Source organism: Amphibalanus amphitrite, unplaced genomic scaffold (assembly GCF_019059575.1).
Source record: "Amphibalanus amphitrite isolate SeventyFive unplaced genomic scaffold, NRLGWU_Aamphi_draft 000678F_arrow, whole genome shotgun sequence".
Taxonomy (NCBI): Eukaryota; Metazoa; Arthropoda; class Thecostraca; order Balanomorpha; family Balanidae; genus Amphibalanus; species Amphibalanus amphitrite.
The window spans coordinates 245,299-263,175 of NW_024882172.1; the positions used below are offsets into that span (position 1 = coordinate 245,299).

Below are 17,877 nucleotides of genomic sequence, written 5' to 3' on the forward strand. Positions count from 1 at the left end.
AGATGGTTAGGAACATTGTGACGGACATAATATGTAAAAATTACCCGAATCGAAGGTGACGTGTTTTTTGCTATTTAAATTTTTACGTTTTAATTCAAGGTCAAATGCATTTCAAGGTCACTTCAATTTAATTTTATAATTAAAAATTAAAGCCTTATCAATTGCCTACAAGACCCTGTTAGTATCATTTTGATACCAGAAAAGGAACCAGAGTTATAGACATTTAAAAAATTGATGTGTGGCATTTTTGGCTATATTCGATGACCTATATCTCAGCGATACTTTATCAAATTTCGAAAATATTATACGTAACTCAGTTTTGAACCATGCCCAGTCTGCCTACAAATTTTCAGAAAAATCGAAGGGAATGACGGATTTCGGTGTTTGATTTGACGTGGAATGCCCCACCTGTTTTTGAGCCGCTACTCCCTCATCTGCTGAGTGACGCCTCGTGGGGTCGTGTGCTGGGGGGGGGGGGGGGGATGAGGGGCGATGACGGTGGCTGTACCTGGACCCATGACTGCAGGCTGGCTGACACGGCCGCCCATAAAACAGTCATGAAGTGCGTACGTGGTCGGCGTGGCAGACGGCAGCTGGATGATCCGAAAGCGTGCAGTCGGCTACGGTTGAAAGCTACATGATGCCGATTTGCGTCAACTCCGAGGATGTTACTTAAACTATTTAAACTAACTACTACGAATGGTAGGTAGATAATTCACAATAAAATTAAGCGTCTGTTAAAATGCGTTATAAGTAATGGGAAGATGTCATGAAATGTTAGGTACCTACCTAACAATCGAGATCAGATCAGTGTTAAATGTGTCGATCAAAAAGGATAATAATGAAATGCCTCTTAATAGAATATTTTCTCAAATAAGTCCAAGTATGGTGATCAATTCGGTTGGCTTTATGCCGTCTTTTCTACCTATATCCATTCGACAATCATTTGCTCTAAAATTTGTCCCTACTCCGAGCTCCGCTTCACAGAACTTCTGATGATTTAATGGAACGAGAAAGCAGAGACAAACTTTTCCGTAACTCTTTCTTTCGTGACGCAAAACAGTTGAAGTAACTCCAGTCAATCGTCTCGGTCTCAGTCTCCATTGTTTGCCCGTCCAGCCAGGGAACCCACCAAGTAGTGTGTTTCACCACCAATAGATGTCACTAGCAGTCCCGCCGCCCCGCTTCTCCAGGCTCAGCTGGCCACGGCCGCCCGCGGGCACGGAGCGCGCTGCGCCGAGGCAGTCGTCAGTCGCCGGTCGTCGGGTGGGGTGCGCGCCGATCGTCTGTGTCACGTGGTGCGTGTGGTGGCCGTCGGTTGTTGTCACGTGGTTAGCTCCCTTTGGGTGGACCTCGGGAGCAAACAGTGCGTTTTCGTCGTGTGCCAGCGTGGCACACCTGTGTTTAACCATCTGACGGTGTCGTGTCTTGCCGCCGGAGGCAGTGAAGTGTTCGAAATCAACTGCATCGACGTTTTTCTGTGAACCTGCAATTGCGAGTACCAGCGTTGATTCAGCTCACCGTGTTTAATCTCGGGACCGAAGAGCATCGGAACCCTCCGATTTGCTGCCGGACGTTCTCGGTACCGTGGATCTCGCGTGACCTCGGGGTCAGGTCACGGCCGGTGGCGATGGGCCGGTTCCCGGCTCCCGGCCGCCTCTGGAGGGCCGGAGCCCTGCTCCTGCTGATCCTGGCAGTAGTACACACCTCCTCAGGTGAGTCAGAGTCAGAGTCAGAGTCGGGGCTGAAGCCGCGGCTGACTCGTGCTCCTTTCCAGGAGAATGCTAGTCAGTAGTCACCTGTTGCGTAATAACTCGGCCATGAATCGTCGAACCCTTACTCTTCCTGAGGACTGTGACTCAGTACGCCGAGTCGGGGTTAGAGTCACTATGGGATCGTGCATAGTACAAACGTGAGAAATAATAAATTTTCCCACGGGACACGCAGTCTGAATAGGCCAGCCACCTGTGGAGCGTAGCGTTGCCACTCGTCCGTGAACCGGCGGTCGCACCGTTTAGTCGCTCGCCGCTCACTTTACCCTCCGGCCGCTGTAACAACCTTCTGCGGTCGGCGTCTGTGCACTGTTTATGCATCACTGAACAGACTTCTCTGGTGTTCATTTGGTCCTCCGAATAATACAGTCAGTCTGGTCCGAAACAGCCACATATGCAGCGATCGAGCCGGATCAAATCACGGCCCTTCAAAGGCGGATGATGGGGGCCATCTGGCGTAGTGCAGCGCTGCCTTTTATGTAGAATCATCGACTGATTGCATGTCAGAGTATCCCGGCTGGTACGTGCCTGGGCGTATTACATGCACGGCCGTGTGTGCTTTATTTCTGCTCCTAATGGGCTGGGCGTGGGATCTGCAGGGAGCTTTGTTTCGCGGTCGGACGGTTAAAGTGGCGAGGGGAATTCTAACTTTACTGGACGACTTCAGAGACTGCAGGCTCGCGTTTGGTTGGTGTTCCCCTGGCAGTGTTCCAAGTCATGGGAACTGAGATACCGGCTCGACGGGCTCCCCTCAGTGCTCCAACACTTGCAGTCGAGTAATTAGAACAAAGTGCTCAATGAATGCTCGGTTGAGAAACTAACTCGCTGCGCCATATATTTCGGCCGAGTCTTGAGTTGATAGTATGAATTACTGCAGCTCGCCATTTTAACTGTCACTGACGGACTTGCCAGCCCACGGTGGTCCATATGCCCGTCTGGAGCTGTGCGTTACCAGTACCACCCCGTATCCATTCCCTCCCCGGACCCACGGTCTGGTGTAAATTACCTGTTTCAAATTGGCGCATTCCACCGTCGGGGGTCGGCCCATGGCGGCGGGTGTCGATTCCTGCCATGGCCTCGCCACGCTGGTCGTACGCCGGTCTCATTTTACCACCGCCATGGTAACGACCAATAAAACCTGTCGACACGTCGCTCCTTTCCCTGGTGGTATTATACCTACTGCAGGTAACCTGACACTTAAGCGGTCGGCGTAGGTAAGTACCAAACGCATGTTCCAGTCGAGGAGTTGGCTGTAGTCGCGGGTAGTTATGGAATTGCCGTTCGCTGTGACGTGGTAGGCGTTTCATACTCACTCCAACGGGCACTGGCGCTCTGACGCTATCAGAACTGGTTCTTGGTCGGAGTTTTGCCGGGCCGCTGACCGGTTCTGGAACAAAGGCCCAGTGCTTAGTGCACGTCCGGCCGCTGATACTCCCACAAGTGGATAGTTCCTTCCTCTTTTCCTGTTTTCCACGCCTCTCGTCTTACGTTTGCTTCGGTTGTCAGAACTGGCAGTCCACGCTGCATTCAGTTGAAGATTTGAATTAGTTTCGCTCCGGCTTTGGGTGCGTCCGTGTCTACTTAAGATTCCGCCGCGCGCTTGTCGGTTGCTGAGCCGGACAGGCTGCATGCGAATTGCAAATTTTGGTGCACGGTGCATGCAACGGCGCCGTTTTCGGACAATGCAGCCGGTGGCGAGTGACTGTCAGTACCCTGTGCCAGACGGCAGTTGCCCAATCACAGTTCGGAGCTGAGACCGTGAATTTACCGGCTTCCCTTCCGCGGCGCGGTGGCGAAAAAATGCCGCACAATGCTTTAAAGTGAAATTCAAGACTCCGGTGGCGGTGACTGGTGACCTTGCTAGTTGTTTCAAAATGTGATGGACTTCTTTCTTAGAGATTCACTTGCCGCTTTTTTACGCCAATTTGGCGAGTTGCTGTTGTGGATGTAATGCATTGGAGATCGTGTGATTCCAGTTACAACGACCATTGTAACCCATTACATGGCAAGTGACCTAATTGCGTATGACCCGATCTGCGCCAAATATGCTTTGCGTATAAAAAGGGCATGTTAGGGAGAGGCTAGATAAAATACAGTTCGGACTTGTCCTGTCAGTAAGGGATATCTACAACTTTTCTTTGACAACAAAATGTCCACCTACTTCACCTGGTGTTCTCCGCCCTTGTGCACAGTGCAAGTGGCGCACGAGATGCAGTTGCACGGCCCTATGTGCAGTACCCGGCGTGTGCACGTGGGTCAGAGCGTGTACACACTGCACAGTCTCCGCCTCATGTCGCCGCGGCTGCACACCCGTGGCGTCTGTGTACCGGTCGACCCACATTCTTCCCCGACCCTGTGAAAACTGGCCTTTATAACCGACGCCGAGCATTATCTGACCCTTTCATCTGGGCTGGGTCTCGGCCGCCACCGGGCGCTGTCTCAACAGCGGGGGAGTTGGTCATACAGCAGGGGGAGATTTGACCTTACAACAAGAAACAGACGAACATTATTTCGTTGGGTGGTAAACAATTTACAAGCTATATCGATTTGGCAGGAACAGAAATATGTCGCTCCCGTTTTTATATCATGGTAATTGGTAAGGTAAATGATTTGACGAGTGCCATTACATTGCATATATGTAAGGTTGTAACATTTCTTCTTGGGTGACACTTATGCCTGCAAGCCTTCGTGACCAACTGTTTTTTTACGCTGTTTATTGGTAATCTCAGGATGACTCAATGGTTCTGAGTCACATGCCTGATGCTACCTCTTACTGCGAAATCGGACAGTCTTTTGCAGAGGGTAGTCCCTGATTTTTTACTCGCTGACATGATTCAAATTCATGTATGTATGACTCGCCTGCAATTCAACTAGTGCGATTGCAATATGCGTCACATATTTGGTATTATAGTTCCGTGTCATCGCGTCCTTTGAACCGAATTCTCGCGAAATGCCTTTGCCTCCAATATTAGCTCTTGTTTTCGCAATGCATCCTGCTTAGGGAAAACGGACATTATCAAGTTCTCGGAACTATCGGTTTTTTGCACTCTGTGTTCTGTCTTCGACGCACGGCCCCTGCCAGGGTCTGGTCGCTCCCTATGTCGCGATAAATTGCTTGTGGATGCTCCTGTTCTCTCTCTCTCTCTCTCTCTCTCTCTCTCTCTCTCTCTCTCTCTCTCTCTCTCTCTCTCTCTCTCTCTCTCTCTCCCCGCTCCATCACCCGCCTCATCTCTCTCCGCGGCTCACACCACCACGCCTCTTTCTAGTCGGCCGCTGCCGATAGCCCCTCGGCACATTAATACGCTCACGCCCGAAAAATCCTGCCATCGCAATGCGTTTGTCTTCCTATCTCCCCATGTTTATTCCATTGTCGACTGGCCAACATTCCAGGTTTGTTTTTGTTTCCTGCTTTCAAGATTTTATCACGTCAACCTACATTTGGTTATCACTGAATCTGAATTTCAATGGGGCCAAATATTGCCTAGCTCGGTCGCCTTTGGCTCGGCTGTGATCCGGGGCTTTCGTCACTATCCGGCGCGGGCTCGTTAATTATGGACGTGATGGCCCGTTATCCCTGACAGCTCTCTCGGCTATCCTCGAACCGGGACGTTTTGCTGAGCCGTGGTGTCAACGGTCGTCACCGCTGTCACCGGCACTGTCACCAGTATCGCCACCATCCAGTGCTAGCTATCAAGTCCGTGATGTCATTGCTGAGATTTGTGTCTGATTCCATGGAACTGGCTAGTAAAGCCACATCTTTCACTTAAAAGTCGCTGTGATAGTGCACTACTGATCCGACCGCTCGTGATATGAACAGATGTGGGACCAACTGGGTGCAATACCCCCACCTCGTGTGTTTACTGTCCAGTTTCCTTCCATGACCGCCTTCAGCTTCCATGAAGACTAAAGCTCACACGTGTAGAGCCAAGCCTTTTCTGACAAGAATTGCGCCTTATGTTACAAACGAAGCAAAACCTGGCAGATCTAGCACGTCTGCAAATCTTATGCAATTGCTGTATATCCTGCAAATCGTCTGAATGTGCTGGATGTGTCATGTGTTTATATGGTGCTACCCGACGACACCCGAGGGTGGCTGAGTTGCAGAGCCGTGAAATGTCCAAGCTGCCGCCAGGGACAGAGCGCCAGACCGACTGACTGCAGTCTGGTCACCGCTGTTACCGTCTCGGCCGCTCAAACAGCCTGGCATTGGCCAGACGAGTGAGACACTTCAGGCGATTGTGCCTGACCTTCTGCGGGCAGTTCTGTCACATCCTGTCAGATCTGTCTGATTGGCATACCTGATTACGAGCGAGCGAGCGCAGCGAGCGAAGTGAGTCTTTTCAATGTAACGGAAAAATCTCAGTATGAGCGGCCCGGCCCGGCCCGGCCTGTAACGCTTTTGAGAGGCTTATATCTCAGCAACCGCTGGACCGATTGGCCTGCGGTCTTTTTTGTTGGGTAGCCCCATCCCTTCTACCCCGTAATTGACTACTTTTGATACATCTCAGTGACCATCGTGGCACGTGCCAGTTGCCACTGCCACGTGAAAAGTCAAGGGTGTTCAAGCTGTTTTGCAAAAGTAGTGATTTTGAGAGGCTCATATCTCAGCAGCCGTTTGGGCGATTGACTTCCGGTAATTTTTGTAGGGTAGCAGCATCCCTTCTACACAAAATAGGATACTCTCGATGCATGTGGGTCACCCCCAGTGCACGTGCAAAATACAACAATAAGAGGTGCCAAATTTGTTCCCATTTCAGTAACTCGGTAACTACTGGGGCGATTTCGCTGAAACTTGGCATACAGGTAGGCACCCACCAGGCAATGCATTCCCATGTGTTGCGGTTAGGGTGCTACTGCACGTGCGCACGTGCAGGGGGCGTTTCCAGATCTCGAGAACGGCTGGGCCGATTGCGCTCAAATTTGGTACACGGTTGGGAACCAGTTAGTAGGGTGCCGTGCAAAAGTCATTTTGGACCCCGTTTGCACGTGCGCACGTGCAGAATGCCGCTTCCAGATCTCAGGAACGGCTGGGCCGATTGCGTTCAAATTTGGCACACCGCTAGCGACCGGTTAGAAGGGTGCTTTGCGCAAGCCTGTTGGAAGCACCCTCTCACCCTTCCGCACGTGCAGGGCTCACTATCTCGCTCGCTCGTTCTTCGCCCAAAAGGCGTTTTACTGGTTATAATCAGTAGATAGATAGACCAATAGATAATTATCTATTGGTGACTGCTTCTGACAGGATCCAAATTATTCATCGACGTCAATTGCCTCGAGATTTTCCATCATATCCGTTTGAAAATATTATTCCTGCCATAAAAATCGCACTGCTCTAACGATGATTGTGAAATAATGGCGACACCGTACCTAAGTGCACTTTTCTCCGTGATTATTCTTCCTGCTTTGCTTCAAACAATTTCAGAAGACCGTTCTTTCTGTTTCCAAAGTAGTCTCTTTTTAAAAGTTGTCTGCACGGCTACCATCCAATGTTTTCTTCCTCTATCCCTCGCCGCTGTCCGGCAGCCCCTCTCTGGACCCACGGTCCATGTTTATGCCAGGTGAACAGACACTAAATGACGTCATCGGCAACCGGTTCGCCTTGACGCCCTGCCCTGCTCTGCCCCGCTCTCCGTCTGCTGGGAGGGGCAGCTGCAACTGCAGACCCCTATCTGGATTGCAGGGGTGTCGGGGAACCGGGGTGATCCAGAAGGACATTTGCAGGGCGATCGAGCGTGATGAGTCATGGCTGAATGTGTCAGATTTGATGTCTAACTTAGCCATTGGTCGTTATTCTTAGCGCTCATCGTGGCGCCCGTCGTATATGCTCCTGCAGGATTTTAGGTTAGCTGCAACCATTTGAAATTTAGAATCTTGAGAACCAACAGTAATTATTGGTATGTGATTACGCATAGACCAATTACGTAATATTCAAACAGTTAGTTAAAACCCATGATATTCCCTAGTCACAGCAGTCACAACTCTCTTTTTCAACTGTCTCCTCTCTCTCTCTCTCTCTCTCTCTCTCTCTCTCTCTCTCTCTCTCCTCTCTCTCTCTCTCTCCCTCTCTCTCCCCTTCCACCCTAAGATTGGGACTCAAGTCACTGGCGGATCCAGGGGGGGGGGGGGCTGCAACTGCCCCCAGGCTTTGGGGGGGCATGGCCCCCCCAAAAGCCTGAAAGGGGGGCCAACATATCTTTTGGCCCCCCCCCCCAAAACGCTTGGAGAAAAATTAATGTGAGAAGGTTGCGTAGTAGATACCTACTAGAATCAGCAGCGTGATTCAATAGCGTAGAGAAAGTCAGGGGCGCGGGAACTACTTTCAGACTGGGGGAGCACACCATAATAGAGATCAACCTAGGATCCCCCCAAATCTAGTTTTCTCACCGGTTTTAGGCCACTTATTTTTCATCCCTTGGCTTTTTCAACAAAAAAAAGAAACAGTTGCAAAAAAGGACGGTATTCCGTTTGAAAGTTGTGGGGGCACCGCCCCCACTGGCGGATTCAAGGGGGCCACCGGGGCCATGGGCCCAAAAAGCCTGAAAGAGGGGGCCAACATATCTTTTGGCCCCCCAAAACGCTCGAAGAAAAATTAATGTGAGAAGGTTGTGTAGTAGATACTTACTAGAATCAGCAGCGTGATTCAATAGCGTAGAGAAACCCAGGGGCGCGGGAACTACTTTTAGACGGGGGGGGGGGGGGGGGGGAGGTCACACCATGATAGAGATCAACCTAGGATCCCCCAAATATAGTTTTTTCGCCGGTTTTAGGCCACTTATTTTTCATCCCTTGGCTTTTTCAACAAAAAAAGAAAACATTTGCAAAAAGGAGCGGTATTCTGTCTGAAAGTTGTGGGGGCACCGCCCGCACGGCCCCAGAGTTGGGGGGGGGGGCAAGCTGCCACCACTGCCCCCTCCCCCCGGTTCCCGCGCCTATGGAGAAACTACCGGGTTTACTAGCTTCCTTCATAAAGTGTCGTCATGTCTTATCGTCACCCGAGAAGGTCTTATTGCATAAATATCGATTGAGCTGTCAAGTTAACAAACTTGCTGTGGCAGCCTGACCTGACATGACCCGGCAACTTTTCATTCACGGAATATGCGCAATAAATTTTTTAGGAAAACTCACTGAGTTTTCGTTGAAAAAAACTTGTTTTGTTTCGTAATTGTACAAGAAGCATATGAGGGACCTTTTTGTCCCTTCCTGCGAAACGGTAAAAGACTTATTTCGGTCACAGCTCAGGCCAATCTCTAAGGGTCAGTCGGGTCACTTATTTCTTAAAAGGGTCCTTACGGCATCCAAGGACCAATTCCGGCTTTTGAGTGCGCCACATCAGCATTTGATGCTACGACAGATGTCGAAATCTGAATATATGTTACAGGCCGTATGAAAATTCGGTCCGTTTGCAAACGGCCTGGCCCAGTCAGGCCATATGAAACTACCTGAAAACACCGGCCGTTTGCAAACTATGACCTGAAATATCAGACCGTTTGAAAACGACCTAGTTAGTTTCGGCCTAGCGGATCCAGGGGGGCCACGGGGTCATGCCCCCAAGCCTGAAAGGGGAACAACATATATTTTTTGTCCCCAAAAACACTTAAGAAAAATGAATGTGAGAAGGGCGTAGTAGGTAGAGAGAAAATACCGTATCATTAAAAATCTGTGAGCTTGATAAAAGTGTTGGTCTTGTCTTCACCCAAGAAGTTCTTATTGCACACTTTAACCATGGATGAAAGAACCTTCATCCCCTGGTTCTCCTTCATCCATGCTTTAAAGGGACTATCCCACCTTCTAAAATGTTGTTAAAACCAGTTAAATTGTGCCCGACTTTATAGATTGGATGACCAGGAACACGGTTCTGGCATTTATTTTTCATTAAACATCTTAAGCTTCCCATATTCCAAACACAAACTTTCAAATATGTGACGTCACAGCCCAAAATTACCTCCTTCCCCAGGCCACATTACTGTCATAAAGCTGATTCTTTTTACTCTGTAGGCACCACAACAAAGTTCAGACCAGGTTTTAAGCGATTTGTCAACGAACAAACCCATTTAAATCAGAATGACTAAACGAGGTGACGTCACACTAACGGTCGCTCCATGTTGAAGATAGGGCCTTGTACAAGGCCCATTTTCAAATGAAGGGAACGAATTTCTTCAACACCAAGAGGCCGCGGGGGTTGCAACCTAGATAGATAGTGGTTTCTGAACCTCGCCGCAAACTTGGCTATCTCAACTCAAACCCCATGTTAAAGGTGGGATAGTCCCTTTAACTCTCGATCGACGTGTGAAGTTATCGTGTAAGGTAGGTATCATGAAGCCGATCGCGACGAAACTTTAGTACCCTCATGGTGACAAAGTCTGAAAATTTCATGACCCTGACCCAAGTGAACTTTGACTTGTGGCCTATTTCTCGAGACTGTTTGGCCATGTTGGAGGCCATGTTTGGCCGGAATAGCGATTCAGCGTATGTCGGCTCACATTATCCGCGCTTTTATAGTCTTTTCGTGGTTTAAAACGCTCAAACATGTGATATGATGTTGCTCCCACGCATTAGGGCGGATGCCAATGTCACCTTACGGTCAAGTCAGGTCATTGACCTTTGATGACCTCGGTGCACTTCTCCGAGTTTAACATGTTTCTAGGATAGTTTCGTTTAGCTGATTTTGAATTTAGCATTTTGCAACCATTTGAACATTTACGAAGTAGTTTTGATGCCTTCGTATCATGTTACGTAGCTGCCAGTGGTAGTGGACACCTGCTATACGGACGCCCATAAGTACTCCTACTGGTTGATCTGACCTGACCTGCCCCGACATGGTCTAAACACATGAAGACATTATCTATGATCCAAACTAACATGAAATTTGTGATCAGCACAAAAAAAAACGTATTACAGCCTTACTTTAGGAGGTTCTGACAGGTCCTGATTTTCCCGTCTTTTGGGTCTGTGACCTGACCTGGGCGGTGTTTCACGGCACGCTGCCAGCCGCTGCCAGCGCTGATGGCACTTTTGGTTTCAATGGAGACATCAACAAGCCTATACCCACAACACTACCGAAGGCTGACCTTAGCTCGCGGAATGCGCTGTCAGCGGCTGTCAGCACGACCGTGAAACACCGCCCTGGAAGGTCAACCAATGACCAAGGACCTTAAAATCGGGTATCATCGGCTTCGTCTCGTCACTCACGGGCAACACGCCTGTTTTTTTTTCCGCGAGCTCTAGCTTAATCAGGGGCCGAACGGCAGGGGGTCCAACCGACACCTCCCAGCCCGCGAAGGCTGCGCCACGCACCGACCCGGAGCGGGCTAATTGGTCGACAAAAGCAATTTGAAGTGTTTTCAAAGTAATATTTAGGCTCGGGTTGGGTGGGCTACCATTTCTATTTTTTTTATTTTTAGTTAAAAAAAAATATCGTTTCAGGGCTGTGACGAAAAAATAAGTGGCCTAAATCCGATGAGAAAACAGGATTTGGGGGTACCCTAGGTTTGGTTACTTGCAGGAGTTGGCCCCCCCCCAAAACGCAAGTCTGGATCCGCCAGTGACTCAAGTCAGATGAAACTGAAGTAGACAGTAGACACGGCAGATTCGATCTATAGCAAAACATTTCGACGTTTTGTTCTTTGGATTTATTTAGTTTGGCTTGTGAGTATCATATTTGTTTATAGTATATGGTAAGTGCTGATATTGTTAACTTTTTTTTTGCCGCGCAGGCTTCTTCAGATAAAAACAATTGACATTTGTCTATGGCTGCTCGAAAGCATCACGGTAAATATTTATGAGAAATCCGGATGCATTTATGAGCGATTTATGTAAGTGATAAGAGCTTTGAGATAGCAAAAAAGTTTACAAAATGTCGATGCAATCAACAATAGGTATTGCCGTCGACTTCTAAGTGCATATCATCATTTAACAGCGTTTACCTGTTTTGTGCTCAGTGGCACATCCGTTAGTGTCTGCCTGAGTGGCGCCGCCCTATCAACCGCACATCGATTCCAACATATAGCTCTGACACTTGTGTGAGTGCCGCCGTCGGGTGGCGCGGACGCGGTTGGAAGCGCGTCCGCCGCCCTGTCCCGGCCCGTCGGCTCTCGTTCCGTCAAAGCGGTCGACTTTTACGATCTTTGTCGAACGTGTGTGTGGACCTCACCGGCTGGAATGCTCTAATTGGTCTTGTGGTACGCCAGCACTGTCTGGACTCCATGGTTTTTGGATCTGATTCTGGGACATTTACCTCCCCGCGGCCCAGCCTGGATCGGCCCCAAATCCTGTTACGGCTGATGCGTCTGTGGCCGAATTACGTCACCCAGACCACCAACGTCAGCACCATTGGAGTCTAGCTCATGTCATGCGGCGTCCCTCCCAGTTATACCGACCTTGACGGCACGTGCTGCGTCGAGAGCGACGACTCCTCAGAGTGTCGCCTCCGACGATCGTTCCTCGTCGACGGGTAAGCTGACCGGTGGGAGGTGATAATTGGCTCTCACGTACCCAACGATCGGTCATCGTATGGACGACCGATGGTGTTGGTATGGCCCCGGTCCGCAGTCGGTCCGGCCTTTCCATGACGCTGGTATGGTGTTAATTTGGTTCGCTTGAACGCCGCTGTTTAGTTTCCATGGGTGGGGGAAGAAACTAAGAGACGGTGGTCTGTTCAGTTGTTTCGACTTGCTCGGTCATACTTTTGAGTGAAAAAATATGCCAGCTTTTGCAATGGTCGTCGCTTGTTATTAGTGCTTGAACTACATACACAACAACGATGAAACAGTCGACATAATGCGGTAGAACTTATGATATTTCCCAAGACTTAATTTTGCTCTCTTTACGATAGTTGAGGACCTGCTGGAGTCCCATAGGATGATGGGAAACCTGTAGGAGCCCACACCTCGTGGGAGGCATGACGCCGTGCGACTATTACACCATGCCTACCTCCTGACGGGCCGGGGCGGGGGCGGGGGCGGGGGCGGGTAATGAGATACGGTGTGAACCACGCCTCCCGGCTCCTCTGGGTACCGTTGCTGGCCGCCGCCGCTGATGGGCTGCGCCATGAACGCCCTGATGAGACAGACGCGGCGGATGAGGCTGCCGCTGCGCTGCGTATGCCGCCCTATCAGCTGATCCAGCCGGGCCCACGGTGCTGTCTTCGATCCCGTGGGTATACATGGCGTGCCGGTAGCTGATGACGCAGGCTTGGCTGTTTGGGTGAGAACTGCTAACGGTCACGGTAATTCCCAGCGTGTGGGGCGCACATCAGTATCCTGTCAGTGCACCTTTGGACGGCGATCGAGCTAACTTGGAACACTGCTTGTGACCGCCGGTCACTTCACACCCCTCCTCCCCTCCGGGTACCCGTGCAGGCGTCTGCAGCGCCGCCATTGTCCCCGCGGGCTGGTGCACGGTGCACTAGTTTTGCACGGTGCACAGGGCTGGACCGTGGACAGCAAACACTGACTCTGGGGACAGGGGGCGGTGCAGCTCCAAAGGTGGACGCTGGGTACAATATGAGGGGCCACCTGAGTGCGAGTTTCCCACACAGCTGCGGTAGCGAGGAGGTCGTTGGCCGTTCAGTTTAGTGAGTTTTCCCGGTCGGCTTAGTGGATTTGAAAGCATTTTCGCGTTACAAGGATAATACTCTGCAAACTATGCGACGTTTTATCAAACTATGCGGCTTTAGCGATAGTGACATTGTCGCCATTACTGCCATCTATTCATGTTAAAATCAGTCGCTTCCGGCTGGTTCACGCGGAAGTAAAGAATGTGATAATCAAATCAACAGTTTATTGCAACTTCACTGTGCAATGACCAACGGTTGAAACAACAAACGAACCGATATCAGCTTCCAACCAACAGCCTAAATCTCCAATCTACACCGCAGATCTGACTGCGACCGGACAAATGCCGAGAAGCAGTGACGCCTAAAGATGCTTTAGGAACGAACTCACAATCGATATTAAATTCAAGCTGAGAGTGACTCAGATTCTACCCGTTAAATTCTACCCTTTAAACCGGTTGTACCGGGATCATTGTAGCGCCACTTGCGCGGTAGTAAGTTAAATGTAGGGAGTCAGGTATTCAGAAGGGTTTCACTCATCTGTTGCTTTACATAAATTAATTTAGCAAAACTCTATCCGCCAGTCCGGCTGAGGCAGAACGCCCACAACCTTTCCGACCGCAACAGAGTTGGTATTGAATAAACACGGCTAAAGGCTAGAAGGAGCTAAAAGCTCACGACCAGAACTCAACCGCAAATATTCAATACAGCGTTACCTGCTCCCAACGAGCTCCAAACAAGACTGCCGCTGGAACGCGCGGCCAACCCCTCGTCGCCTCCCCACCGCTCGGCACAACGCACACAACCAATCAGCGAACGCAAACGCACTCAGCGAGGCAGCGCCGCGCCCCAGACGCGTAGGCTAGCCCGCAGCGCACGCGGCCAGCGGCTGGGCCGCACCGCGCCGCCGCCGCCGAGCGAGCGGGGCTGCGGCGGGGAGGGGCGGGGGTAGAGAGATGCACAATGTCCATGGCTACATAATATGATAATATCACATTCTCCCCACCAAATGTGCGTTCGACAACCACATTTTCTAATCCTGTTGCACCACAAGAAACAAAAATGCACTTCGCAAGATCACTAATCTACTGCGCTCACATAGAGTCCTCGTTTGACAGGTCCACTGTCCAGCTTACGCGCCATCGCGGAACCGGATCCATGACGGCAGGCCCTCGGCGGCCGCCATCTTCCTGAAGCCCTCCGGGCTGATGTGGATCTGGTCGAGCTCGTACCACTGTCTGCAGTCCGAGACACAGTGGGCGCGTTTCCACAGCTTCTTTGTCAGCTGTCTGCCGACCGGAACGAAGTGTACCTCGCGTGGCAGTGTGTGTTTCAGGTGTCGCTCCGCCGCGTACGCCGCTGTGTCCTCCCATTGGACGGGCAGGATCTCTCCGTCCAGACGCGCAACAGGCCCGAGAACTATCACCGCCTCCGCGATGCCGAGCAGAGCGTCAGTGACTTCCGTGGCGTTACCCGACATCCGGAGCAGAGTCTTGTCAGAGGCGCTGGGGAGACCAGTCAGTCTGCTGTAAATATCATTCCCGGTCATCCAGACGATGGCGCTGCCCAGGCGCCGACCGGCCTCCTCAGCGTCCCGCCTCCAGTCGGCGACCACCTCCAGCAAGTCGTCGTTCAAGCTTGACCATGTGGCTCCGCCCCGCGCGAGATTGATGGTCGCGTCCTCTTCCCGGCGAGACCCAAGACCGCTGACTCTCGCCACAGAGTCGCCGAGTACGACGTGCAGCGGGGGTAGCTGCTGATCCAGCCACGGGCCGGCCTCCTCGTCCATCAGTTGAAGTATTTCGTCCATGTCTACAAAGAAGAAGAACAATCGTTATCAAGGTTCTCATATAGTCAAGGGGTACTGATGGTTTTTTTCCGGGTGCGTCACGCACACCAGCAGAGCTTCAAGCCCATACTAACCATATCTTTTGGGTAAAAGAATATCAGGATAGTGGTGATAGTTTTACACACTCATCATTTGTTTTAGTTTTGATCAATTCCCACTGCCTCCAACTGGAACATCTTATTAATGGGGCGGAGAGTCCGCTTACCGTGCATTTTTAAGTAGGCTGCCCTCACTTTACCATCACTACCTAGAATCAGCTCCGTAACGAGCGCCAGCGGCCAGCGACCTCGCGGGCCCTCCCCAGCGGCACCACACCACACCGCACGAGGTGGTGCGCTGCATCGTCACCAACACCAACGCCGCACCAAAGGCGGCCGCCAAAGCCAAACAGAAGAAACCGACCGCTCCGGCGCCGTGGGGTCAGGATGAGCTGCCCAACGCGCCGCCGCCCAACTCGCGGGCCATCCGTCCGGACGCGTTCCGCGCCGTCTGTGACACCATGGTACAGGGGCTCGGCAAGAAGCCGCGCAGCATCGGCGCCGACGTGGCCATTTTAGAGAACGGTGACGACCACGACCAGCGCGTGGTGCCGTCCCGCCGCGAGAACCGCGTGATCCTGACGCGCGGTCGGCAGCCGCACCGGCGCATGGCCGGCCTGGTCTCCACGGGTCTCTGCTACCGCGTGGACGCCGAGAAGGCGGCCGATCAGTTGGAGGAGGTGGTGATACGGGAGGCGAACGCTCCACCACCGCTCCCTGTACCACTTCGTGGATCTGTTGGTCATACAACTTGAACTTCTCCTCACTGAGACGTTGCGTCATCTTTTGAGTTCGAGTCAGCGCAGAGAAGTAGTTAGAGACCGGTCTTTCCTCTGACCGCCACAGGAGGCCCATCTCGTACCGTTCCTCTTGTTCATTCCACGTGGGCAGGGAGTGGGACGATGCACCCGAGTCGAGCACCTCCGTCTCGGTGATTCCCACTGTGTCCAGATCCCACATGGCTTGGACTTGTTGGCAGTGAAAGCCTCGTCGCTGTGACTGTGACACATGTTCCTGACCCTGCCGTCCGTGTAGAACATACCCAAATACTGTCTCAATGGCTCGTACCCCCTCACTCATCTCCACCTGTTTCCACAGGATGATCTGGTACAGGTGATCGATGCCAATGAGGATGTCGATCTGAGCGACCGTGCCGTCATCTGCCATGTCCAGTTCGTTCCCTGGATTTGGCGACTGAGGAGTTGGAAGTGTTCCACAGAGCTCATCCGTGCTCCACAGGCTCACCCTCACAGGACAGCCACCAAACCTGCTCTCCAGGTCGACTTCCACTTTATCATATGATCGAGCCTTTTCAGTCTTTTCCTGAAATCCGATACAACAGAAGACTCCCGAGCCTAGTACCGGGAGACCCAGTTCCCCAGCCAGAGAGCTCCTGATGTACGAGGAGTCAGAACCACCGTCTAGGAGGATTCTGATCCTGCGGCTACCGTTCTGTCCGGCAGCGTTCACCACCGCAGTTTGGAAGAAGGTTCTGCACTCTTGAACCCCTCGGGCGACATATTGATGACGCGAGGAGGGCGGTTTCCCTTGGCCTGCCGTCTCTGCCGGAAAAGGCGCCGCGTCGGGCGACAGCATATGCCCAGACTGCGTAGCGCCTGCGGCGGGAGAGGAGACACCAGTATTGTGCAGCAGGGTGTGGTGGTATCTTCCACATTTTGAGCAGGAGCCCCTTCTGCACAGTCGGGCGGAATGCCCAGACCCTAAGCATAGGAAGCATGCTCGGGACTTCCTTGCTGCTTCCCAGCGTTCTTCAACTACCAGAGAGTGGAATCTTTTGCAGTCATTTAGACGCTCATGAGTACCTCCACAGATCGCGCAGTTCAACCGCTGAGACCCGCCGGCTTGCTTCGAGGGTGCCCTGCGAGGCTCGCGTTGCACTGTCAGGGAGCTGACTACTGACGGCTGGGATTGAGGCGACTCGGCAGAAGCATGAGACGCTACTCCCTTGGCCGACTCTCGGAGTCGTATCTCTTTGTTCAGAAACTGTAAGAACTCATGGAAAGTGGAACTTTCGAGTCGAGCCCACTCCAGCCGCCAGTCCTCGGGAATCTTGTTCTTCACGATCGGCAGAAGCAAGCTTGAGAAGCTGCTGGATGGCACCCCCAACGTCTCCAAGGCACGAGTGTGAGACGACAAGTGGTCAATGAGGGTGCGCATCCCCTTCAGGTCGCCACTGCGAACCGTGGACATGTTCAGAAGATCCCTCATCAGGGCCTCCTTTCGTTCCTCTTCACGCTCAAAGCGTTCTTTGAGGATGGAGACTGCCTGACTGTAACCATCACCGGTCACAGGGATACCCTGGATGGGTCGAAGAGCGTCACCCGCCAGGTGTGATTTCAGAATCACGAACTTTTGTATGCTGGCGTAGTTGGCGACGTTGTGGACCGACAACGTGTACAGTTCCCAGAACTCGGGCCACTTGTTCACGTCCCCGTGGAACACCGGTATCTTTACAGTGATTGAAGATTGGAGCTCAGAGTTACACGTGGGGCCCTGTGTCTGGACCCTTTGAGCTTCATCTAGACGGCTGAGTACACGAGAACCCAGGAAAACCTCGTCTTCGACCGTCTGCAAGTGACTGGATTCGTCGGATTGGCCTAACTTGTCTAGCTGGACCTGGACGTCCCGTAAATCGAGCTGAACCTTTTT

General features: G+C 51.7%; 1 protein-coding gene across 1 annotated transcript in view; it reads left to right on the top strand.

The window, feature by feature from the left end:
• The first annotated feature begins 1,201 nt into the window (after window positions 1-1,201).
• The window catches only part of LOC122364459 (DE-cadherin-like), a 132,426-nt gene continuing 115,750 nt past the window's right edge, over window positions 1,202-17,877 (top strand). Inside the window, exon 1 of the mRNA XM_043334832.1 lies at window positions 1,202-1,715. Within this exon, the coding sequence (XP_043190767.1) occupies window positions 1,631-1,715 (85 nt within the window). The 5' untranslated portion in view covers window positions 1,202-1,630. The remainder of the gene's footprint in view (window positions 1,716-17,877) is intronic.